This window comes from Aotus nancymaae, unplaced genomic scaffold (genome assembly GCF_030222135.1).
Source record: "Aotus nancymaae isolate 86718 unplaced genomic scaffold, 86718_ANA_hifiasm-v0.15.2.pri h1tg000004l, whole genome shotgun sequence".
NCBI lineage: Eukaryota > Metazoa > Chordata > Mammalia > Primates > Aotidae > Aotus > Aotus nancymaae.
Genome location: NW_026988415.1, coordinates 24,489,057 through 24,514,608, shown reverse-complemented (window position 1 = coordinate 24,514,608; position 25,552 = coordinate 24,489,057). Strand labels below are relative to the sequence as shown.

The 25,552-nt window shown below is 36.0% G+C and overlaps 1 protein-coding gene across 1 annotated transcript; it reads left to right on the top strand.

The window, feature by feature from the left end:
* The first annotated feature begins 384 nt into the window (after positions 1 to 384).
* Positions 385 to 25,396, top strand: SH2D1A (SH2 domain containing 1A). The gene is made up of 4 exons (XM_012475295.2): positions 385 to 679; positions 18,048 to 18,111; positions 22,446 to 22,590; positions 23,598 to 25,396. The coding sequence occupies exons 1-4, from the start codon at positions 543 to 545 to the stop codon at positions 23,636 to 23,638; spliced, it is 387 nt and encodes a 128-aa protein (XP_012330718.1). The 5' UTR covers positions 385 to 542; the 3' UTR covers positions 23,639 to 25,396.
* Positions 25,397 to 25,552: the final 156 nt, after the last annotated feature.

Below are 25,552 nucleotides of genomic sequence, written 5' to 3'. Positions count from 1 at the left end.
AACTATTAGTGTTTTGTTCTCAGAGCTTTTGGTCCTTTCATTCTGTCAGTATGTTTCTGCCCTACATGATGGGTCCACATACTGACAGAGACATGTGTAACTTGCCTCTATCATCAACTCCTTACCGGCTAGTTGAACTAAGTTATTCCTGGTGGCCTCTGAGTAATCTGCAAGAACAGAAGCATTACTAAGCATCCCTGTCTGCATGCAAGGGTGTGTGTTGGCAGTACAGCTCAAATCTTGCAAAATCCTTCTTCCAATTTTCCTCCCCTCTGTAAGAACCCTGTGTTGGGGGGCAGGAGATGGAAGCCCTTGACAAGCTCGATTAAACCAAGCTACTAAATTGCTGAGCTGGTTTTAATTGAAGTGTGAGAAGGAGGTTTAATGCTAGTAGACAACATCCTGTTGTTTGGGTGCTTCTCTCTTTTTTGCACATCTGGCTGAACTGGGAGTCAGGTGGTTGATTTGTGCCTGGCTGCAGTAGCAGCGGCATCTCACTTGTGCAATCCTCCTCCTCGGCCCGCCCGAGAGTCCACCAGGCCATGGATGCAGTGGCTGTGTATCATGGCAAAATCAGCAGGGAGACCGGCGAGAAGCTCCTGCTCGCCACTGGGCTGGATGGCAGCTATTTGCTGAGGGACAGCGAGAGTGTGCCAGGCGTGTACTGCCTGTGTGTGCTGTGAGTATTATGTGGCAGGCAGGGGCCTGCTGAGCATGTGGATGGTGGGCACTGGCAGCTGAGGCCAGGGTGGAGGCTGAGTCGGGCAAGGGTGCCGGCGTTAGTAGCTTGCTGAGGCCTCCTTCATGGCCCACCCTCAAGTCTAGTCCAGGGCCGTGAGGGAACACACTTTCGCCTGAGTCCCTCGCTGGGGATTTCATTCCCTGGGCCTCCTGCTCTCCAGAAGGCCCTCACCAGGGGCTTTTGGGGCAGCTGCAGAGAATCCCCTTTAGGGTGGTGAAATGTGGTCTAAAGTTTACCTTTGCTCCAAGAAAGACCCAGGCTCCCAACTTCCATTTTAACTCCTGTCGGGTGGCTCCTTACTCTAGCTCTCTTTAAATGACTTTTGAAGTGTCATCCCAAAGAAAGAGCATGACATTCAGAGAGAGGAGGCAGATTAAGAAACAGTCAATTACTTTAAGAATGCAATGCCAGTTAGGTCGAGATGCTGAGAGAGGAGGGGGATGTGTGAGAGTAAAATCATCTCTCTGGATCTGCTGATGTAGCATTCTTTAGAAAAGTAGTGTCTGTGAGGGGTGGGGCAGGGGATTTCAGAAATAGGATCCTTCTTGATAAACATTAGGACTCACAGTAGTCTTAAAGGGAATGGAGGAAAAACACCCTTGTTATGATTCAGTTTTGCCCTTTGCCTAGATATGTCTCAGTCTAAGGCTTCATTTTGAATCAAATTCACCTGCGTCTTTGCTCCAGAGCTCCAGAGTCAGGCAAATCTGAGATGTAGTCCTGTGCTAGTCAGATGTTAGTCTTGTGACTTGGGCAAATTAATCTTTCAGTCCCCCGGTTTTCTTATCCATTGAATAAAACCAAAGATATATTATTATTCTATCTTCTCTTTTCAGTTGATTTCTTTTAGGAATCATGGGGACATTTCTAAGGAAGTACCTAGCTAGCTCAAGCATTATTGTCAGCGGAATAAAAAAATCCATGAAAACAACAACCCTGCATAGTAGGTTCTAGACAGAAACCAAATGAGGTTAAATGCTTGGTAGTAAGTTCAGCATCTGATTATATACTACAAGAGTTTGAAATACCTTATGGGTCAGTGAAGAAAGATTATCCTGATCCTGGTGTTAGCGGATTTTCACTGTATATTGGTTTTTAAAAATGGTCAAACCTTGTTTGTGGCAGCTCTCCTATCATGCTCTAAATACATTTTTCATAAAGGCTTCAAGGGAAATACGTGGAAGCTATTGATTGTCTTGGGCTTGAATCTTTATGTTTTGCTTGTATCATTATTGTTTCCATGTGGAACCTAGGGAAGGGCAAAGAAAACCAGCTAGGATTCTTAGGCTCTTTTCTCATTGAAAGAAGGTGGAGTGAGTGGGTGGGTGAAAGGTACTGCTTTAGGGAAGCTGACAAAGGAGATAACATGCTCCTTAACCCAAAGGTGAAAAAGAAAGTACAAAACAAGTCTGTGCAGCGGAGGGACAACACGGTACAGTGAGAGTCAAGATACACCTAAGGCTTCAGCCTCACTGGGCTCCTGGCCATTTCTCAAGCTCCTAAAAAATGCCCCCACTTAGGATTTCTGCACTTATTGTTCCTTCTGCCAGAAATACCTTTAGTTCACGTTTGTTCAACTGTCTCCTCCCTCAGAGAGGACTTGCTTGGCCACCTATCTAGAACAACTGCTCTCTCCCTGTCCCTGATACACTCACTCCATCTCTACTTTTCTTCAAAGAGCTTTAAACTATCGGTAACTTGCTTACTTACCTATGTATTGCTGGACTCTTCTGCAAAAATATAATCTCCATGAGGGCGCAGACATTGTCTCCATCACCAGGAACACATAATAGACACTCAGCAAATATTTTTGAATCAACAAGCTGTCAAGGCAAATTCTGTTCTTTACTGTAAGAAACTGAATGGACATCGAGGGGTTAGGGTGTAGACTCTGGGAAAGTCACTCAAATTCTCTGGGTCTCAGTTTCCATATTTATAAAACAGGAATAGTATTGTGTATCTAACCTTCTGCGAAAGATTGCCTTCAGTACAATATGTAAGACAGAAGGACAACTTTAGCCTTTTGCCTATGTAGACCAGAACCACATAAGGAGTTAACTTAGGCAGAGGAGAAATTCTCAAGCATTTAAGTTTTTACCCAAAGTGAATCTTGCATAAATGCAGTTTTTATGACCCTTAGTTCTCTATGAAAACCTCCTTGTAAAGTAGCGGAAAATACTGGGGAAATTGGGAGTTCCCTTATCATGTCTTTCAAATGGTATACTAGGGCCTCAAAGTCTTATGAGACTGTTAGAGTGATAGCCAGAATGTGCTGCAGAGGGAAGATACAAGGATACATTGCCTTTTATCAGAGTTTCTCAAGGTTTTTGAGTTGAGAGTCCTTTTTGATAAACATAAACATTTCATTTCCTCTTTTTGGTACTATAATGATAAAATCAAATTTTGTTTAGAAATAAACCATGTACTCATTTGAAAACAAAACACTTATGCTTATGATATGCAGTCGAAATAACAATGTAAGTGGTGTCATATGCACATAGACAACAAGGTATAGCTGATAAACATGCATCGATTGTAGGGTTTCCTCAGAATGGTTTCTCATTCTTTTGTGTACTCCTATTAACCAAGAAGATTTAATTGAGCTTTTATATTTTATATAAATTTAATAAATAGGTGAAGGGGAGGAAGGCAGCAAATCACACTGCCACGTACGCACCTATTCAACAATCTTGCATGTTTTTCACATGTACCCCAAAACCTAAAATGCAATAAAAAAAATAAATTAATTTAATAAATTAAATTGAGATTTAATTTAATTGAGTTTTTATATTTTTATTGTAGAGATAACACATTTCATATGCCTTTCAAACTGTTCTTTGTACTTTCAAACGATGCTTGCCCCTTTCCCCATTTCTGAACCTCCTAGTCATGGCTTTCAGATATGGCCTTTTCTTCTGTTCTGATTTAGAAAATGGAAAATTTAACTCCTTCATAAAGGACTAAAGGAGTTAGTTTTCCATTTATAGGCTTGCTTACCTTCATTTTAAGTGATGTTTTTCTTTCAATTACTTTCTCTAAATATAGATTTTTGTATAAGTCTATTAAAAATAGTTTCTTATACCTATTCATTATAGAAAATTAGAAAAATATAGGTAATAGAAATTAGGGAAAACCATCTATAGTTTTATAACCTAACGACAACTATTATTAAAAAATAAAGTGAATTTTCTTCTATATTTTAATAAAATGAATTTCTTTTTGAACATGTGTGCTCTTATAATTGTATTCTGCCACATTTTCCATTTCCCACTTAACATGAAAAAAGTGCACTCATATATAATGTTCTTAGAAATGACTTTAAGATGTTATTTTTGATGGCTGCATGGTAGGCCAGCCAGCTAGCAAAAAATAATACCATATCTTGCTTAACCATTCACCTACTTTTAGACATTTGAATCATTCCATATTTTTGTTACTATAAATTCCATCAGGATTCATATTTCAGTACATTAAAGTTTCCTTGTGTTTATGAGTATTTCATTATAATGAATTTCCAATGTAGAATTTCTAGGTCAGAAAACATAAACAGCTTAGGATTCTTGAATATACATTATCATGAGATATTTTTCCTAAATGGTTATTCCAATCTACATGCTCACCAGTAATGTGTGAGTGTCCATTTCGCTACACCCTCACTAGAAATGGGTATTGTAGTTAATAAAATTTTCTCTTGAAATTTGGCGTGTCATTCTTTATTTTATATTTACACTCTATTGCTTTATTTTTCACATGTTATATTCCTTTGGTTAGTGACTGTCATTTTATATGGTTGTTAAACTGTTGTATTTCCTCACATGATTTAGCTTTTTATGTATTTTTCTTATTTAACCAGTTGAATCATACCTTTTTTTTAACACATTGTAAATTTATGTATATGTGTGTGTGTGTGTGTGTGTGTGTGTGTGTGTGTCTGTGTATATAAACTAATCCTTAGTTTATGTATATATAAACTAATCCTTAATCTGTTGCAACGTATCTTTTCTAAGTTTGGTGTTTGCTGTTACTTTTCTTGACCCATACAAAAATCAAACTTTTTAGTAGTCAAATACGTCACTAGTTTTCTTTGTGTTTCATTTTTTCCTTGGCTAGAAAGTCCTTTCCCCTTGAGATATGTCATAAAACTTCACTTCAGTTTTTGTTTTAAATTTATGGTTTTGTTAGTTTACATTTACCTCTTTAATTCCATTTGGAATTTTATTTTGATGTGGATAAAGGATCTAATTTGATTTTGTTTTCAGATAGCTAGCAATTGTCCCAATATAATTTATAAATACAACCTCCATTCTTCATTGATTTGCTAGCCTACTTTACCCTAAATTAAATTCTTATATATAACAGTTATTGTTTCTGGACTATCTGTCTCAATTGATCCATTTATTCTTGTACTGATAGCACTATAGTATGATAATGTTTTAATATATTTTAAAAATTATTTACTATTCTTATCCACTGGTTCTTAAAAATGAAATCTAGCATCACTTTATTAAGTTAAAACATTCCATTGGACCAAGTGTTTTAGCTCTCACATGTGAGTGAGAACACATGATATTTGTCTTTCTGTGCCTGGCTTATTTCACTTCACATAATGACTTCCAGTTCTATGTATGTTGCTGCAAATAAAAAGATTTCATTCTTTTTAATGGCTAGATAGTATTCAATTGTATATACATAGCACATTTTCTTTATCCATTCATCTGTTGTTGGACTCTTCCATATCTTGGCTACTGTAAATAGTGCTGTGATAAATAAATGTGTGGGCGCAAGTATCCCTTTGATAGATTGATTTCCTTTCCTTTCCCTGTAGTGGGATTCCCCAATCATATGGAGAAAGAGAGTAAAATGATAGTTACCAGAGATTGGAAAGGGTGGAAAGTGATGAAGAGAGGTTGGCTGGAGCTGTCCACTGAGAGAAGAAGGTCAGTGAAGGGAGCTGAAGGGAAGAGGCCAGGTAGGGAGAACAGGAAAGAGATCAACCCAGATGCCCCCTTTGCTTAAGCTAAATGATGTCTTCAGACTAGTCTTGCAACTTTAATTTTACATTGTCAACCAGAGTCAGTACTTGGTTTATTTGCCATGAATTGTCCATTTGGTGGTTTATATGTGGCAAACTTAATGCTAGGCTGCCTTTCAGGCTCACTTTGCCACTGGATTCTATTCAGGAAATCGAAAATAATGTTGGTGGCCTAAGTTATCATGAAGATAAATGTGGCACCAAGACACATAGCCAATTGAATTCAAAAACGAAATGTAAGTTAAATTGTAATTTCTCACTAAGTGAAGTTAAGTTATAATTTCAAGTTCTTTGCCACACTGTTCCCCTTTATTACAACTGATAAACTGGAATTTTATCTCATCACTGCTCCTCTCCCATTTCTCCAACTCAATTGTTTGATAGGCACTTTATTCCCAGTTGTCCCTTTAAAACTTAAAGGACAAAAAGATAATTATGCTTTTATCTAAAGACATATATGTCAAATGACTTCATTATGTGTCCTTGAAACTGAAGAATTATAACAGCATTTTTTCTTCCAAATCTGCCATCAGATAAGTAGTAGACAAAGGCAGATATGTCTAGAAGGATGCCAACTATGGAAATAAACTATTTTTTGAGCTAATTATTTTAAATACTTTAAATTAGTTCTCCTCTTATCACCATCAAACAATCCCAGTGGGCAGTCAGAACTTTCCCAATGGCTGTCTACATTGAGGGTGAGAAGGGAAGAAATGTGAGAGCACATATGTACCTCAGTGAAAAGAAACTTGATGTATTTTTTAAAAAAGGATAAACTTAAAAAAACTATCTGTATTAATAAGAGCATTCTGCACACTGGGCAAATACAAGAGTACATAAAATCAGTGGCTTTCCTATGAAACAGAAAATATAGTGGAAACAGATCCCATTTATGATATTTAAAAATTGGCATAAACATTCATATACACAATAACTAGAAATAACAAAAAATGTATAAGACATACAAAAAAACTATAAAACTTGATTGATAGATATAAATGAAAAAATTATAAATGGAGAGACATACCATGTTATGGGAAGGGAAGACTAAATTATTTAAAGATGACAGTTCATTCTTAGTTTATTAGTAAATGTAATGTAGCCCCAATGGTATTTTAAACAAATTTTTGATACATAATAATTGTACATATTTATGGGGTATGCTGTGATGTTTCAACACATGTATGCATTGTGTAATGATCAGATCAGGGTATTTAGGATATTTATCATCTCAAGCATTTATCATTTCTCTGTGTTAGGAATATTTCAAGTACTCTCTTCTAGCTATTTAAAAATACGTAAGATGTTGTCACCTTACTGTGTGACTGAACACTAGAACTTATTTCTTCTAACTGTCTAAGCAGATTCCCTCCCTTTTTGACAATTGTGCTTTTGGAATTGTCTTAAAGACCGATTTGTTAATACATTCCCTCTAGTATGAGAGAGGGGCAGCCTAGAATGATGGTTAAGAGCCCAGATCTTCCAGCCAGATCTCTGGGTATGCATCCCAGCTCTGACCCTTAACTAGCTATTTTACCCTGGGCAAATTACTTAAACTTTCTGTGCCTCAGGTTTCTTACCTGTAAAATGGCAGATGGTGATAGTGAGAGTACGCTCACAGGGTTGTTATGATGATTATTGCATGAGTTAATATTTGTAAAGTTAACATGTAATATGTGTTTATTAATATAAATAAAAGCTCTATAAATAATCATCATACAAAGTTAGACCATCATAAGTGTACATAAATAAAACTTGATATGGAAGTTCAGAGGAAGAAGTGATTATATTTATTTTTGTGACTCATCAAAATATCACATAGTTTTACCCTTAGACTTGAAGTTGAATGACTTTCAACTGTTTCAAAAATCAAAATTCTCTCTGAAAGAATAAAGTTTGGGTCGTTGGACATTTGGAAAGCTCTTGAATCGGAGTATAGTCTCAATAATAATTGCTTTGTGTAGGCTATGATTCCTCTGGATATATAAGTTCTGAAACATCTGTTAGAAATCATTATAGTTGTGTCTTGAATTTTGTATGTGGCGTTAGTTCGTATAGACATAGAAGGCATAGGTACTGGCTTGCTTTATTTGCAGTGTCTTGAAGAAGTCAGATGTAGCTAAACTTTTCTTTTGTGTAGTCCTTGAAGTGGTATTAAAAAAGGAATTGATGTGGTTTTGTCAGTTCTAAACAAGGATCTGTCCCCAATACTGACCCATTAAGAAAATAAGAAATAAGTCAGGTTGGTTGCTTCTTGTCCATTTCTAACCTGAACAGTTTTTTTTAACAGTTAGGAACAACTTTTGATGAAATAAAGACAAGTTTCAATATCAGTAGAGACTAGATTAACACATGCTTTATAGTAATTAAAATAAATTAATGGCAATGATAAAACACTGTTCTTTAACAATTATTCATTTTCTGAATTATTTGGAGTGATACATTTTAAATTCTAGGATTATCAAAAAGTCCAAAGAAGCTTAAATGAGGGAAGGAAGTTAAAATTACACTACATTGTTGGTTTGTCTGTATTAATGGAGGGAGTCAGAGGAAATATAATCGTAAAGGGGATGTAACAATTTAAAAAAAGAATTATATTTTTATGAGTTGTGATCTGCTTAGGCTACATTTGTAAGGCTCCAAATTATAATTCTGCTTCTTTTTCTTAAAAAGATTAGTCACTGAAATAACTATACGAAAAATAACATGCAATAATGCATTTATGTTAGTTTAAATTTACTTCTAGTTTATATACACACAGAGGCAGACAGTTTTGAATAGTTGTAATCAGAGTGGCATCTCCTTGTGTCCACTTTTTACGCATACTATCATTTTATGTCAACATAGTTCATGTACTTAAAGTTTTTGGGAAAATCTAGGACTCTAATACCTTTGAATTTTGGCATAATATTTTATTTTTTAAATTTACTTATTTATATTTTTTGACATGGAGTCTCGTTCTGTCACCCAGCCTGGGGTGCAGTGGTGTGATCTCAGCTCACTGCAACTTCCACCTCTCAGGTTCAACCGATTCTCCTGCCTCAGCCTCCTGAACGGCTGGGATTACAGTTCTTTTTTGTATTTTTAGTAGAGACAGGGTTTCAGTATGTTGGCCAGGCTGGTCTCGAACTCCTGACCTTGTGATCTGCCTACTTCAGCCTCCCAAAGTGCTGGGATTACAGGTGTGAGCCATCGTTCCCAGCCAGCATCATATTTTAAACCCTCACCTTTGACAGAGAAAGTTTAATTTTGAACCATTGTTTCTGCTATGATTCCGTTATTTTTTCTAATTTATATATTTATTTCTAAATTGACAAAAATTGTATATATGTATTATGTACAACATGATGCTTTGAAATATGTATACATGTGTAGTAGCCAAATTGGGATAATTAGCATATGCAATACCTCACATACTTATATTTTGTGATGAGAACACTTAAAATCTACTCTCTTACCAACTTTCAAGAATACAATACATTGTTTTTAACTATAGTTGCCATGTTGTACAACAGATCTCTTGAACTTTTCCTCTTAACTGAAATTTTTTATCCTTTGACCCAAATTTCCAAATCTCCACCCTGCACTGCCCCCACCAGCCCCTGGTAGTCAGCCACCATTCTACTCTTTGCTTGTATTAGTTCAACTTTTTAAGATTCCATGTATAAGTGAGACTATGCCGTATTTGTCTCTGCACATGGCTTATTTTTCGCTTTACATAATGTCCTCCATGTTCATCCATATTGTTGCAAATGACAAGATTTCCTTTGTGTTTAAGGCTGAATAGTATTCCATTGTGTATATACATCACATTTTCTTTATCCATTCATCTGTTGATAGACACGTAGGTCGATTGCATTATATCTTGGCTATTGTGAATAATACACATGAAAGTGCAGATTTCTCCTTGACATGATGATTTCATTTGCTTTTGATATATACCCAGCAGTGGATCATTTGGTAGTTCTATCTTTAATTTTTTGATGAACTTTCATACCGTTTTCTATAATGGCTGTACTAATTTATATTCCCACCAACAGTGTGCAAGGGTTCCCTTCTCTCTTCATCCTCTCTTGTCTTCTTTTTTATAATAGCCATCCTAACAGGTGTGAAATGATTTCTCATTGTGGTTTCATTTGCATTTTTCTGATGATTAGTGAGGTTGAGCGTTTTTTCACATATCTTCTTCTGAGAAATGTCTATTTTAGTCCGTTGCCCATTTTTAAATAGGATTATTTGTTTTCTTTCTATTGAGTAATTTGAGTTTCTTATATGTTTTGGATATTAACCCCTTATCAGATGTATGGTTTGCAAGTATTTTCTCCCATTCTGTAGGTTGTCTCTTCACTCTGTTGATTGTTTCCTTTGCTGTTCAGAAGCCTTTTAGTTTGTCGTAATCCCATTTATCTATTTCTGCTTTTGTTGCCTGTGCTTTTGGGGTTATATCCAAAAACAATTCCCTTACTTTGAGTAATTATTCCTTATTGCTCATATTAGGTTAGTTCCATTTTTTCACTATTGAAATAGAACTAGTATGAACATAAAGATGTTTGACAAAGTCAAATTGCTTTTTCCTCTTGACTTGTTTCTTTGGAGTGTATGAAGATAAGCAAGGTTATGTAGTCAAAAATATGTATGATTTTATAGCTCTTGTTATATAACTTGCCAGTTTGAACAGTGATTTTCCATGGACAGAGACAGGGTATGTTTTGTTTGAAAAAGCATATTCAATATTTTAGTTTAATTTTATATTACAAAATTACTGGTTTATAATAGAAGCTATGGAAAATAAAACTGAAATCTTATTGGGGAAGAAAGGAAAAAAATGGTTGAGAAACACTGTGCTATGAAGACTGAAATAATTGACAAAGCTTCAGCTTATATTAAAATAAAATTGTTGTGTCTCTGCCAGGTTTTGATATCAGGATGATGCTGGCCTCATAAAATGAGTTAGGAAGGAGTCCTTCTTTTTCTGTTGTTGAGAATAGTTTCCGAAGGAATGGTATCAGCTCCTCTTTGTATCTCTGGTAGAATTCGACTGTGAATCTGTCTGGACCTGGGCCTTTTTTGGTTGGTAGGCTATTAATGCTTCATGCTGAAAACTCTCAGTAAGCTAGGTATTTTTGGACCGTATCTCAAAATAATAAGAGCTATTTATGAAAAACCCACTGCCCATTAAACCACAGCCCATTAAACCACCCATACTGAATGGGCAAAAGCTGGAAGCATTCCCTTTGAAAACCGACGCAAGACAAGGATACCTCTCTCACCACTCTTATTCAACATACTATTGGATGTTCTGGCCAGGGCAATCAGGCAAGAGAAAGAAATAAAGGGTAATCAAATAGGAAAATAAAATAAAAAAGCATTCTTAAAGCATAGACTGAATGACTATGGAGGAGGTGGCATAGAAGTACCCTGGGCGGGTGGAAAAAGCCAGGTTGACATAAGGGAAGTTGCCATCAATATTCCCAATGAGATGTGGGCATTCTCTTTGTATTTTAATCAGTCCTTCTGTAACTTTAATGTTCATGCAAATCACCTGGGCATCTTGTTAAAATCCAGATTCTGATTTAACAGGACTGGGTGGGGCCTGAGAATTTACATTTCTAACAAGCTCCCAGTGATGTTGGTGCTGTTATCCTGGGAATGCAATTTGAGTTGCACTGTTTTAGATCTCTTCCATCCATGACATATTATAATAGGAGTTGACTACAGGGGATCCTCGGTCAGTTACTTCAGTAACTTGAAAGTGAAAGACATAAACTGCTGTTCTATTTGAGGGGTGAAACAATTTTGCTCATTCAGAAATTGGAGGAGTTGTGGGGGAAATTGTTAATATTATATGAGTTAATCATCAGAAGTTTTATGTGCCATTGACACCAGGTTGTTCAGAGACTGGAGGTTACAACTTTTGAAGTGGTACTCAGGTTCCTGCTGCTTAACTGAAAGTGAGATAAGATCAGATTCGTTAGGAAACAATTCTCAAAACAGACTTCTTTACTTTGACTAAATAAGTCTGAATGATAGTAGGGAGATAGTCATTGTATTTTTTAGAGACCCATTGTTTTAGAAAGTGGAAAACTGGTTGCTTACCATTCTGCTTACATTGTTGCTGAGATTTTAAATAATGCATCTCCACATCACCCTTATGATACTGAATTTTTGTCGCTAATCATTTCCCATAGGGAAAATGGAACTAAGAACCTATGCTGTTTCACTGCTTCCATCTTGATTTTGCTATGTGGCTTTAAGAAAATCACTTAAAGGCTTATGTTTTGAGTTCCTATGGTGAAAAATAGAAATCAAAGCTCTTGCCTTGTTCCCCATAGAGTACTTGCTGAAGTCAGTGGGCTTTGAGGTAGATTTCAAGTATTTAAAAAGACAAAAGATTTTAACATTGTAATATTGTATATTTATTCAGCATATTATATATAGGCATATATAAAGCTATTTTATATATGATCTACATATTCTGGCAATCCTTCATAAAAAAAGTCATATAATCCACATCAGTAGTTAAATGGCCTTTTGTCCAGTGTCACGAATCACATAAATCTGATTAGTGTGTTTCAGATTTTTTTTGTCCTTTAGGTAATCAGTCCTGATGGATATTGATGAAAGATATAGTAATTTAATTCACATATTTAAATACTTTCATTTCCAAAGGAGATTGATGATAAACGTGATCAACAAGTCAAGCATGACCTTCTGCTTGTAAACATATTGATTTTAACCAGAGTTCAGTGTGTGTCCTGACTAGGTGTGGTGGCTCACACCTGTCATCCTACCACTTTGGGAGGTCTAGGTGGGAGGATAGCTTGAGGCCAGGAGTTCAAGACCATCATAGTCAACAGAGCAAGACCCTGTCTCTACAGAAACTAAAAAAAAAGAAAAAAAAAAAGAAAAAAAAATCAGCTAGGCACAGCAGTGTGCACCTGTAGTGGCAGCTACTTGAGAGGTGAAGGCAGGGGGATCACTTAATTCCAGGAGAGCAAGGCTGCAATAAGCTATGATCACCCCACTGTACTCTAGCCTGGGTGGCAGAGCAAGACGCCATTAGAAGAAAAAGCATCTGTCCTAACCAAATATCTCTATTGACCCAAACTTGTGCCCAAGAATGGCAATCAGAAAATGTATTAAATAAAACCATGTTGATTTAGATTCACATTCAAAATCTGAAACAATTCATTATAAAGTTTACCTTACTGTTTTATGAAATAAAAGTTTATTAGGCAAATTAAGTAGCATTACATATACACTAAAATATAATACATAATCTATATCCATTCCATTGCGGGGATCAGGAACTGGGGCTCTAGAGTCAAATGGGCCTGACTCAAATCCCATCTTTGCCGCTTAATCTCTAGTCTAACTTTGGTTACTTAACATCTCAAAGTCTCAGTTTCCTCTTCTATAAAATGAATTTTGCAATGTAAATCGAATAGGATTTTTGTGGGGTCCAAAGGCAATAATGCATGTGATATAAACTTAACTTTTTTTCCTCCTTAATGTTTAAACCCTTACTTCCAATATACCTGTATTTGGAGATAGGACCTCTAGGAGGTAATTAAGGTTAAATGAGATTATAAGGATGGGGCCGTAATCTGATAGATTTGGTGACCTTATGAGAAGAGGAAGAAGAGGTCATATGAGCACACAGCAAGAAGACAGCTGCCTAGAAGCCAAGAGAAGAGGCCTCAGATGAAACTTACCTTACTAGCACCTTGATCTTGGACTTCCCAGCCTCTAGAATTTTGAGAAATAAATTTTGGTTGTTTAAGCCACCCTGTCTATGGTATGTTGTTATGGCAGCCTGAACAGACCAATACAGATTTTGGTACTAAGGAGTACCATTTTTAGGTAACCAATACCTAAAAATGAGAAAGTGGCTTTAGAACTTGGTAATGAGTGGAGGCTGGAGGAGTTTTGAGGTGTATGCTAGACAAAAGCATAGACTGCTGTGAACAGAATGTTAGTAGAACTATGGATGTTGGAGGTTATTCTGATGAGGTCTCAGATGGAACTCAGAAGCATGTTACTGCAAACTGGGAGAAAGGTGTTTCCCGTTATAAATGGTAAAGAACTTCCACAAAATACTGTGTTCTAGTATTTTCCGGAAGGTGGAATTTGTTGAGTAGTAAAATTGACTATTTATCTGAGGAGATTTCTAAGCGAAATGTTGAAGGAGTGACTCAGTTCCTTCTGATTGCTTATGGTAAAATGCAAAAGGAGAGAGATGAATTGAAGAAGGAATTGTTAAGCAAAAAGTCACTGGAACTTAAACATTTGGAAAATTCTGAGCCTATGTGTATTGCAATAAATGAGGAAGCTTGTTGTGGAGGTAACACTAAGGGTGTGGCTGGACTCCTTAAGAATACTTATTACGTTAACCAGCCATCTCAGCAGAAGTTAGGAATAGAGTTTGGATAAAAGCAGCAGAAATATTACCAGTTTGGACCAAAGGGAACAGGACAGTACGGTATAGTTATTTGTCTGCAAACATGCTTTATCCTTCAAGAAAAGGGAAGAATGACTCTGAGGGTGATTCTGAGATCACCAGGGCTGCCATTCCTACTACAGGCCCAGAGTGCACAGGCCTAGAGGGTAATGCTGCCTCTATGTTGGTTTCAAAAAGTGAGATTGACATCCAACAGAGCCATATGGGTGGGTCATCACCCTAGCTATAGGACGTGGCCACCTTATGGAGCTGGGAGGGTGATGCTGCTTTTCCAGTGAACCTGAAGGGCAGAGCGTTGAATCAAAGAAGATTATTCTTGACCGTTAAGAGCTAATGGAGCTTGCCTTGCTAGGTTTTGAACTTGCTTGGGACCTGTGACTCCTTTATTTTTTCCAATATCTCCCTTTTGAAATGGAAATGTGTATCCTCTTCCTGTAGCGCCATTATATTTTGGAAGCACACAACTTATCTGGTTTCATAGTTTCACAGGTGAAAATAAATTTTGCCTCAAGATGAATAATATTGCTAGTCTCACCCATATCTAATTTTATTTAGATGAGACTTTGGATTTTAGGTTTTAAGTTGATGCTAGAATGAGTTAATTTCTTGTGATGTCATTGGGATGGTATAAGTGTGAGAAGGACATGAGTTTTGGGGGTCAAGAGTGGAATGATCTAGAATGAATTGTGTTCCCCCAAAATATGTTTAAGCTCTAACCTCCAGTGTGACTGTAATTGGAGATAGGAGGTAATTAAGGATAAATGTGGTCATAACAGTGGGGCTCTACTCTGATAGGATTGGGGGCCTTATTACAAGAGAAAAGGCTGTGTGAGCACACAGCAAGCGGTCAGCTACTCACAAGCCGAGAGAAGAGGGCTCAAAATGAAACCTATGTTGCTGGCACCTCAATCTTGGACTTTCCAGGCTCCAGAACTGTGAGAAAGTAAATTTATTTTATTTATGCCATTCAATGTGTGGTATTTTGTTATGACAGCCAAGCAGACGAATACAGCATGTAAAACTCTTGGCATGTAGTACAAACCAATTAGACAGATATACAATATAGATATAAACTGAGTAATGGGAGAGAATATTTACCCCATTTAAAAGGATAAGCTGCTTTTAGGAAAATAAAATTACAACTAAGGCACTTTGGAGATAGTCCTAGTTTACAGCATTTTAGACTTGCTCTTCCACAAAAGTGTAATAAAAACAAGCAGTACTTGTTTTTAATTCATATTGTTTTGCTACTTCATTTATAATATATTATACAGTCATATAGCAATGCAGTCATGTGCAATATAGTAATATTTTTGTTAATGACGAACAGCATATACAATGGTGGTCCCATGAGATTATAATGGAGCTGAAAAATTCCTATCACCTACTGATGTTGTAGCTGTTGTAATGTCACATCACTGTGTATTTGTGATGACACTGGTAATAACAAACAGACCATGCTGTCAGCTGTATAAAAGTATATCACAGGCCGGGCATGGTGACTCATGCCTGTAATCCCAGCACTTTGGGAGGTTGAAGCTGGTGGATCACGTGAGGTCAGGAGTTCAAGACCAGCCTGACCAATATGGTGAAACCTCGTCTCTACTAAAAATACAAAAATTAGCCGGGCATGGTGGTGTGTGCCTATAGCCTCAGCTACTCGGGAGGCTGAGACAGGAAAATTGCTTGAACCCAGGAGGTGGAGGTTGCAGTGAGCTGAGATCGTGCCACTGCACGCCAGCCTGGGTGACAAAGCGAGACTCTATCTCAAAAAAAGAAAAAAGAAAAAATATAGCACAATTGCATACAGTACACGACACTTGATAATGATCACAAATTACTGTGTTACTGGTTTATGTATTTACTGTACTATACATTTTATCATTATTTTAGAATCTACTCCTACTTATATTAAAAATTGTTAGCTGTAAAACAGTCTTGGGCAGTTTCCTCAGGAGATATTCCAGAAGAAGGCGTTGTTATAGGAGATGACAGCTCCAGGTGTGTGACTGCCCTTGAAGATCTTGCAGTGGGATAAGAAGTGGAGCTGGAAGACAGTGATACTGATGATCCTGACCCTCTGTAGGCCTAGGCTAATGTGTGTATTTATGTTTTAGTTTTTAATGAAAAAGTTTAAATAGAAAAAAAGAAATAAAATAAAAAATTTAGGCCGGCCACAGTGGCTCACACCTGTAATCCCAGCACCTTGGGAGGCTGAGGTGGATGGATCATGAGGTCAAGAGATCAAGACCATCCTGGCCATTATGGGGAAACCCCCTCTGTACTAAAAATACAAAAATTAGCCAGGCGTGCTGATGCATGCCTGTAGTCCCAGCTACTCAGGAGGCTCAGGCAGGAGAATTGCTTGAACCTGGGAGGTGGAGGTTGCAGTGAGCCGAGATTGCGCCATTGCACTCCAACCTGGTGACAGAGATAGACTCTGTTTCAAAAAAAAAAAGTAATAATAAAAAAATAAAAATAATAAATAATAAAAAATTTAAAGACAGAAAAAACCTTATGGAATAAGGATATAAGGAAAAACAGTTTTGTACAGCTGTACAATGTGTTTGTGTTTTAAGCTAAGTGTTATGTCAAAAAGTTTAAAAATGTTTATGAAGTAAAAGAGCTACAGGAAGCTAAGCTTAATTTATGATTGAAGAAATACAAATATTTTAAAATAGATTTCATGTAGCCTAAGTTTACAGTGTTTATAACATTCTAGTAGTGTAGTGTCCTAGGCCCTCACATTCACTCGCCACTCACTGACTCACCCAGAGCAATTTCCAGTCCTGCAAGCTCCATTCATGGTAAGTACTCTCAACAGATATACAATTTTTATCTTCTATACTGTATTTTACTGTGCCTTTTCTATGTTTGGATAGGTTTAGATAGACACATATTTATCATTTTGTTACAATTGCATACAGTATTCTGTACGGTAACATGCTACACAGGTTTGTAGCCTAGGAGTAATAGGCTATACCACATAGCCTAGCTGGCATACCATATAGGTTTGTGTAAGTACACTCTATAATGTTTACACAACAATGAAATCAGCTAATAATGCACTTCTCAGAACGTATCCCCCTTGGTAAGTGATGCATGACTCCAGTAATATTATATGGCTACAGATTATGATAGTAATTTTATAAGAATATAGTTATTATATTCTTATTATTAGTATTATATCCTTATAATATTGCTGTTATATTTATAACCAATATTAATATTAATAATTATGTTATATTTATAACTAATAATATTAATATTAATTATTAATGTGGACCTGATAGTGTATTATCCCAGTGAAATATTTTACCTTAAGGTTGTATATGTACTTAAGAAATACATTGTACATGTCAAAATATGTACTCCATGAATATGTAAAATTATTTGTTAATAAAAAATAAAATATTAAAAAAAGTCTATTGTTTGTTAAAACTATCTAATAATTCATGGTTTTATCTATTACAGTGGGTCCCTGTTGTAGTTTCTTTCTGTCCAAACAGAAAGGAGTAGTTTCTCTCTGTCCGAACAGAAAGAAGTAGTTTCTCTCTCAACTTGACAAATCTTTAGGAACATGAGTTTCCATATTTCAGAAAATGAGAAGATAAATCTCACTAGAAACTGTGACTGGGCAGATGTAATATGGAGACAAGTTAGATTCACTATTCTTTGCTTCCTGTGAATGCAGTGGCACCATATACGTGTGTCCCAGTATATGTGATATTTATATGCATTTGTAAGCTCACATTTACAGCATCCATTGTTTTTTTGGAATCTTTCAGTAATGGAAATTTATTCTTTCACAGGTATCATGGTTACATTTATACATACCGAGTGTCCCAGACGGAAACAGGTTCTTGGAGTGCTGAGGTATAGTTTTATTTATTTTTGCTTCTGTGGGTGTCAAGGAAGTGTTTGAAATTTAAGCTGATTTTATAAAAGAGCAAATTATACATTATTAAATGTTCATAATATTTAAATCACTAAAGCTCCAATCCAAAATTGTTCATGGATCATTAAGAAAGCTTTAGAGAATTGTGGTCCCAGTCCTGTTTAGCTACCATTTTATAGAGTTTTATGAATTTGGGAGAAAGATAAAAAAGTTGAAGGATCATGTCAAACTTTTAGTGACTATGTGAAATCTTAGAAAGCATATCAAAAATAGGTAAAATAATTAAATGAGCAATGACTTACCAAATGATACCAATATAAGTATTGGTATTATGGGAGATTAAAAAACATGATGCTTGTTTTCTAAGCGACTATAACGTCCTTGGGGAGCTATAGCTGGAAATTAAACAGTTAGCAGTGGAACAGACTAGGCTTTGTTACCAGGTGAATCTGGGTTCCAGGCCTGGTCCCCCTTCCTCTCTGATAGGTCTATGATCTTGGGCAGGTTACTTGACTTTTCTGTGAGCCAGTTTCTTCATCTGTAAACTGAGCCGAAGAGTACTCCCTTACTCACAGGGCTCATTTTGAAGAGTAAATAAGATAACACACAAAAAGAAGCTCTTTGCCACAGGGCGTGGCACAAGAGAGCCCTCAGAAAAGTACAATTTATAGACCACAAATGTTTTGAACCGCTGAGATGAATTAGGGCAAGTTTTTAAACACACTATTGCTTTATTATGTAAGGTTCATTAAAACTGTAATACTAACTAAAGATAAAGTTATACCATTTCTAATCAAAACTATTTAAATCTGTTTATTTAAAAGATTCTATGTATCATTGCAGAAATGGTTGAATAAGAAATTAAACTTTATTATGAAGCTAGGTCATGTGTAATATATACTTACATACACATATATATATATACACATATATGTGTGTGTGTGTGTGTGTGTTTGTGTATTATTTCACCAGAAATATTTATTCCCTCTAGAGAAATACCCTTCAGCTGCTGAATTATATTATGTAAGGAAAGGATCTTAAATTCTTAGGGTTTAACAACTTTATTTTTAAAACTTGTTTTTCCGCATTTTGAGTATAACATAATATGCAGATTGTTACATGCTTGTGACCATTTTAAAGAAGAGAGGGCTTATTGAACACAAAAGCCCCCTCATCCTTTTGTCTGATTTGACCTTGTTTATGTAATAATATTGTAATTTTCTGCACCAAGAGAGCAGAAGATTGGCATGACTTATCCCCAAATAGAAAATAGTTCAAAAAATTCTTTAATTTTTGAAATTCATATTGCATTTTTTCTATCTACTAAATTTACTTTCTTAGTAGTGCTTTTCTAAGGTGAATATTAAACTAGTGTGTATTCTCAGAGCTCATACCACCTGACTGGAAGAAATTTCTCTAGAGCATATTGAAGACCAGCTGTGATCTAATACATGTTTTCATGGATAACTAAAAGGCGACAGTATGGGAGATGTGAAAATTTGAACAATAGCTGAGTTCAGTGAGAGGATGAGAGTTGTCAGTGGTCCAATTCTTGTGATAAATGTATTTTCAAAATTGGGTAAATGATAGATATAAATACTGATTTTTGGAACAATGTTTTAGTTTGCCATGCTGCAGGAAAAATCAGGGCAGTAACATGCCATCATCTGTGCAAATATTGTGCTAGAAAGCTAGGTAAATGAGATTTGTTTTAAAGAGTGTAATAAAATTGAACCCTGGCCCCACTGAATTATGAAATATAGAAATCATGTATATTTCTAGTTTTAGAGAGACTTTTAGGTTAAATCATTGCCTAGTGTATTATATGACTCAGACTAAAATTTTGCTGAGTTGTTTAGTTAATTCTACAATCTACTTTCATTTATTAATATGTGAATTGTTGGCAATACATTATTAAAAATATACTGATATCACCCAGTTGACATCAGTGTCTTCAGGCTTTACTGGGTATATGATCATCAAGAGATAAGCAGATGTTAAATAATTTTCCTTATTAATCTAAGTAAAACACAATAAATTAGGTCAGTCATTTGCTTATGAAACATCAGATCCCCAATTCAAATACCTTCCACACATCCAATATTCCTCTCTGTTAGCATGGATAATCAAGTGTTAACTACATATAAATGATGGTTCTGTGTTTTTTTTAATTTTTGTTTTTGAGACAGAGTCTCACTCTGTCGCCTAGGCTGGAGTGCAGTGGTGCAATCTTGGCTCACTGTAACCTCCGCCTCCCAGGTTCAAGTGATTCTCGTGACTCAGCCTCCCAAGTAGCTGGGATTACAGGTGTGCACCATCACACCCAGCTTATTTTCATATTTTTAGTAAAGCCAGGGTTTCACCGTGTTGCCCAGGCTGGTCTTGAACTCCTGACTTCAGGTGATCCACCTGTCTCAGCCTCCCATGAGCCACTGCGCCCGGCTATGCTTCTGTTGGTAAATGGTTTTACAAGCCACAAGAACAGCTAAAAAGTTGTGTGTTTTGAAGTCTTTCCACACTTGTGGAGTGTACAGTTTCTCTTCTGGTTGATGACTCTAGTTTCGTTAGATCCTGTTTGGCTCAGTTCTAATCTGAAAGGCAAGAGACTGGGTCCTGGGATTCAGAGCCAGTTCTGCCTCTGGTTGTCTGTGTGACTTTGGGCAAGCTGATTAATTTCTTTGCATTCACTTTTTCTTATCTGTCAAATGGGAATAAGTGAATCAGCCAATAATTGCCATTTTGTGAGGAAATGGTGAAAGTAAGGGATAGGAAGGTGCCTTGAAAATGAAAAGGTGCCCTAAGGAAAGTATAAGGAGCAATTTATGCCTATGGCCTGCCTTTGCAATTTGGAGATTCTATCTTGGAACCAAAGAACTGTTTGGACTTCTGCAAGAATGGATGAGGTCTCAATCGAGCTTTAGAAGGTGGCCCAGTGGCTCATGCCTGTAATCCCAGCACTTTGGGAGGCCGAGGCAGGCAGATCACCTGAGGTCGGGAGTTCGAGACCAGTCTGACCAACATGGAGAAACCCCATCTCTTAAAAAAAAAGGAAGTTGGAGGGTAGGTGAGAGAGTGGGGTGGAGCTGGGTGAGGGAGTGTTCTACATCTACTGTGATCATATGGCTGAACACCAATATAGAGCTAAAAAGAATTTTTGTCATGTTTTCAATGAAAAACTACTTACCCCAATGTAAGGAAATGACTGAGTGTTACTATGGGTAGTATAGTGTGCTATCTTGAGCATACCACTGTCTAGCTGACAAAAGTCTTCATGCCAGCCTTCATGTTTTCTCATTAAATTCTAAAAAGAAAACCAAACAGCTCCCACTTCAAAAATCTTCCAGATGGAATAGCTGAAAAACAACTTTTTAAAAAATACTAGTCATTGTTCCATTGCTCATAGCAATAGTATCTTATTTTACGTAAAATAACTGTTTCGAGCTGATGCCTGAAGCTTGGCTCATAAGCTTTTGCAGGAAATTGTTGTTGATTTCAGGCAGTGTCTTTGCCAGACAACTGATGACAGGAAAGGAACACATTTTAATAGTCACCTGCAAATAAGTGTCTCTTTAAAAACAAATAAATAAATAAAGGTGACCTTATATAGTCTTTCATTTTCATGTCATCAAGAACACCTTGTTATAGTGATGTGCTGGTAGAGAGAACAATTTTGGGAGTATAGGGAAATTTCCCAAGGAGGAAAAAATTTAACATGAAGAATGACGCAGGAAAAATTATGAGGTGAAAGAGTATGAGAACTGAACTAGCTGTGCACTATGTGTATCATAACAGCCATTTTTTAATTTCCTGTGTAGCATTTTATATTGTGGAATGATGTCAGGGAGGATGGGTTGTTGGTTTGTCTTTTGTTGTTGTTCCTCAGACTTTTTATTAATGACCTGTAGGATCTATGTTTTTTTTTTTTTTTTTTTTTTTTTTGTGTGTGTGTGTGTGTGTAACTGCATCCCTTCTGTTGGTGAATTCATTGTGGGTAATGGCCTGTATACCCTCAGAGGTTTGAGATGTCTGATGGGGAGCAGGAAGGAAGGGCAGGGCGATGAGCAAGAACTTGTACAAACTAATACCACCCTTGGGAGAACTGAAACGACAGCTCATTAGCTCCTCTTGCAGGGAAATTCAGCCAACCAAAGTAAGCTCTTCTGGAATGTTGTTTTTCCTTCTTCCTCATGTTTTCAAATATTTCAACAAATTACATAAATGTTACATCTCTTAGCATCCCTAGCACATTTTGTAGGTCTTTTTGTATCATTATGAGATAGGTAAATAATTTGCTTGGCCTTTTATTTTCCAGACAGCACCTGGGGTACATAAAAGATATTTCCGGAAAATAAAAAATCTCATTTCAGCATTTCAGAAGCCAGATCAAGGCATTGTGATACCTCTGCAGTATCCAGTTGAGAAGAAGTCATCATCTAGAAGTACACAAGGTACTACAGGTATGATTTACTTTTAATTTTTGACGGGGTTTGGAAGCTCAGAGTTATGAGTCAACCTATTCATAACCATATAATCAATTAGAAGTTATGTAAGAAAAATGCAACGAAAAAGTAGATGTAGCCAGCAAGTCAAATGAGAGATGATAATGTATATGCTATAATTTCAATCTATTATTCTATAAACTTTTAATGAATCTCTGTAAAAACATCAAAAATTCTATAAGCCTGACTGCTCTTATCTGTCTCGTCTCGTTCTTGTCACTTTTATAGGTAGCTACATATCATTTCACTTCACTAATTCAGACAATAATAATGTGAAAGATCGTATAATTCAGAGAACATCTGGGGGTCCTTTCCTTCGCTTAGTAAACTATTTTTTCCTTCAGGGACGTGAAAGCTAACGTTAGCCTGGAACACATAATTCTGATTTCTGAATTAGTGGTGCTTGAATTAATGACTTTTTTTCTGGAAAAATTAAGGAAATTAAATAGTAGACTTTATTATTCCACTGGCACAAATTGTTACATATCCTGAGCAAACCTGTTTTAGTGTATGTGTCGTGCTAAAGACTGAATACCAGCCAATGTCTGTAGCTATCTGATATGTGACTGTTTACTCCTCTATTGAATGGGGTTTATCATTTGTTTAGAGTAGGAGGATAGGCCTTGATTGAAACAATAAAAATGAGTTATTATATCCCTTTTTGACAGGGACCTAGGCTCCAGCATAAACTGACAATTAGACTCAAGTGGTGAATTAAATTAATGAATAGTTAGCCTTTACAATACAAATGCAAATAGAGCTCTAATTTCCAAGTTGGCTAATTTTTTTTTTCTGCCCAGTATTCTATTCTTTATAACTCAGTTTTAAATAAGTTACTTAAGGTATATTATTGTGTTGTGTCATTGTGAGTTTTATGCAGGTGGAAATATTATAAGTTTGAGTTAATCTGTAATTTTAATAGTTTATAAATTTATCTTTTCTTGATTTTTGTTATTTTTCTTTAGGAATAAGAGAAGATCCTGATGTCTGCCTGAAAGCCCCATGAAGAAAAATAAAACACCTTGTACTTTATTTTCTGTAATTTAAATATATGCTAAGTCTTATATATTATAGATAATACAGTTCGGTGAGCTACAAATGCATTTCTAAAGCCACTGTAGTCCTGTAATGGAAGCATCTAGCATGATGTCAAAGCTGAAATGGACTTCTGTACATAGTGAGGAGCTTTGAAATAAGGATTGGGAAAAAGTAATGCCATAGGTTATTTTCAGTTATCATATTTACAAATGGGAAGCAATTTAAAGCATAATGAATACTTTATAAATGATTAATGTCAATTCTTGCCAAATATAAATAAAAATAATCGTCGGGTTTTGTGAAAAGCTCAATTTTCAGTGAAATATTATTTGATAGCTACTAATTTTAAAATGTCTTGCTTGATTGTATGGTGGGAAGTTGGCTGGTGTCCCTTGTCTTTGCCAATTTCTCCACTAGCTATGGTATCACAGGCTCTTTCGGGATTTTTGAAGCTGTTTACTGTGTGCTAAAACAAGCACTAGACAGAGTGAAGAATTTATGTTTAATTCTAAAAGCAACCTTCTTGCCCAGTGTTCTGATGTTGGACAGCAAAATCCACAGGCCAACCTAGAGTTTAAAATCTTATCATTTAAAATATGCTCTAAAAATGTTTATCATATTTGATGCTACAGGATTTGAAATTGTATTGCAAATCCAATGAAGTGAGTTTTTCTTTTCGTTTACGTCTGCCACAGTTGTTTCTGCTACATGCAGAAGCTCATTTTGAAGGGAAACTTCAGCAGCTGCAGCTCATGAATAACTGATTTGTAACCAGTCTCCTTTTAAAGTAACCCTACAAGACCGCTGGAAAGTTTATGGTTATATTAATTTTTTAACAATTCCAAATGATTGAAACCTACATGAGAGTCAGAATTTTATGCAGTATTTTCTTCTTACATTTATATTTTCGTGATTTTTGTGATTGATTATATGTCACTTTGCTACAGGGCTCACAGAATTCATTCACTCAACAAACATAATAGGGCACTGAGGGTATAGAAGTAAAAACACCTGATCCCTGCTCGCAGTTCCTGTCTCATTGGACGAGAAAACAATAATAAAAGACAGTGAAAGAAAATAACAATGAAAGACAAGGAAACAATAACAATGAAAGTTGACAAGTACATGATAAGCGAGGTTCCCCGTGTGTAGGTAGATCTGGTCTTTAGAGGCGGATAGATCTGGTCTTTAGAGGCAGAATGAGCCAACACAAATACTCTGGTCCATGGTCCATATGAAAAGGCTAAGCTTCACTGTAAAATAATAACTTAGAATTCTGGGTTGTGTATGAAGTGTTGGTGAACTTGGTTTTTAAATAGTGAACTGCTGAGAGACAGAGCTACTCTCCATGTGCTGGCAAGACCTGATTTCTGAGTATTTAATATGGATGCCGTGGGAGTACAAAAGTGGAGTATGGCCCCAGTAATGCATTATGGGTGGTTTACCATTTCTTGAGGTAAAAGCATCACTTTAACTTGTAAAGGAATTTTAAAATCCTACTTTCAAAATAAATTGCATATGTTTAATAGTTTTTAATTATATGGCTTGAGTCTCTATTGTAATAGGTGTAACTAATTTTAACTCTTTATTATGTGTTAATTCTAGAATAATCCTAAACATATGAATTATGTTTGCATGTTCACTTCCAAGAGTCTTTGTTTTTTAAAAACAGCTTTTTTGAATCATCAATAGTCTTTCACATTAAATAAAGTGTTTGAAAGCTTTATTTACCTAATTTGTCTTGAAATATTTCTTATAAAACTATTCTGAGACTGATGCTATTAATAAACCAAATAAAGCATTGATAATAGATGAAGCTTATCTTATTGGACTGATTCCCTGGAAAAGGTAAGTGTTTTTCTGATTTTGTTGCTGTCAAAGT

Coding starts and splice junctions, on each gene's coding strand:
- SH2D1A (XM_012475295.2), top strand. CDS start 543: ATGGATGCAGTGGCTGTGTATCATGGCAAAATCAGCAGGGAGACCGGC. Junction 18,112..22,445: donor CAGGTTCTTGGAGTGCTGAG/GTATAGTTTTAT, acceptor TTTATTTTCCAG/ACAGCACCTGGGGTACATAA. Junction 22,591..23,597: donor AAGTACACAAGGTACTACAG/GTATGATTTACT, acceptor ATTTTTCTTTAG/GAATAAGAGAAGATCCTGAT.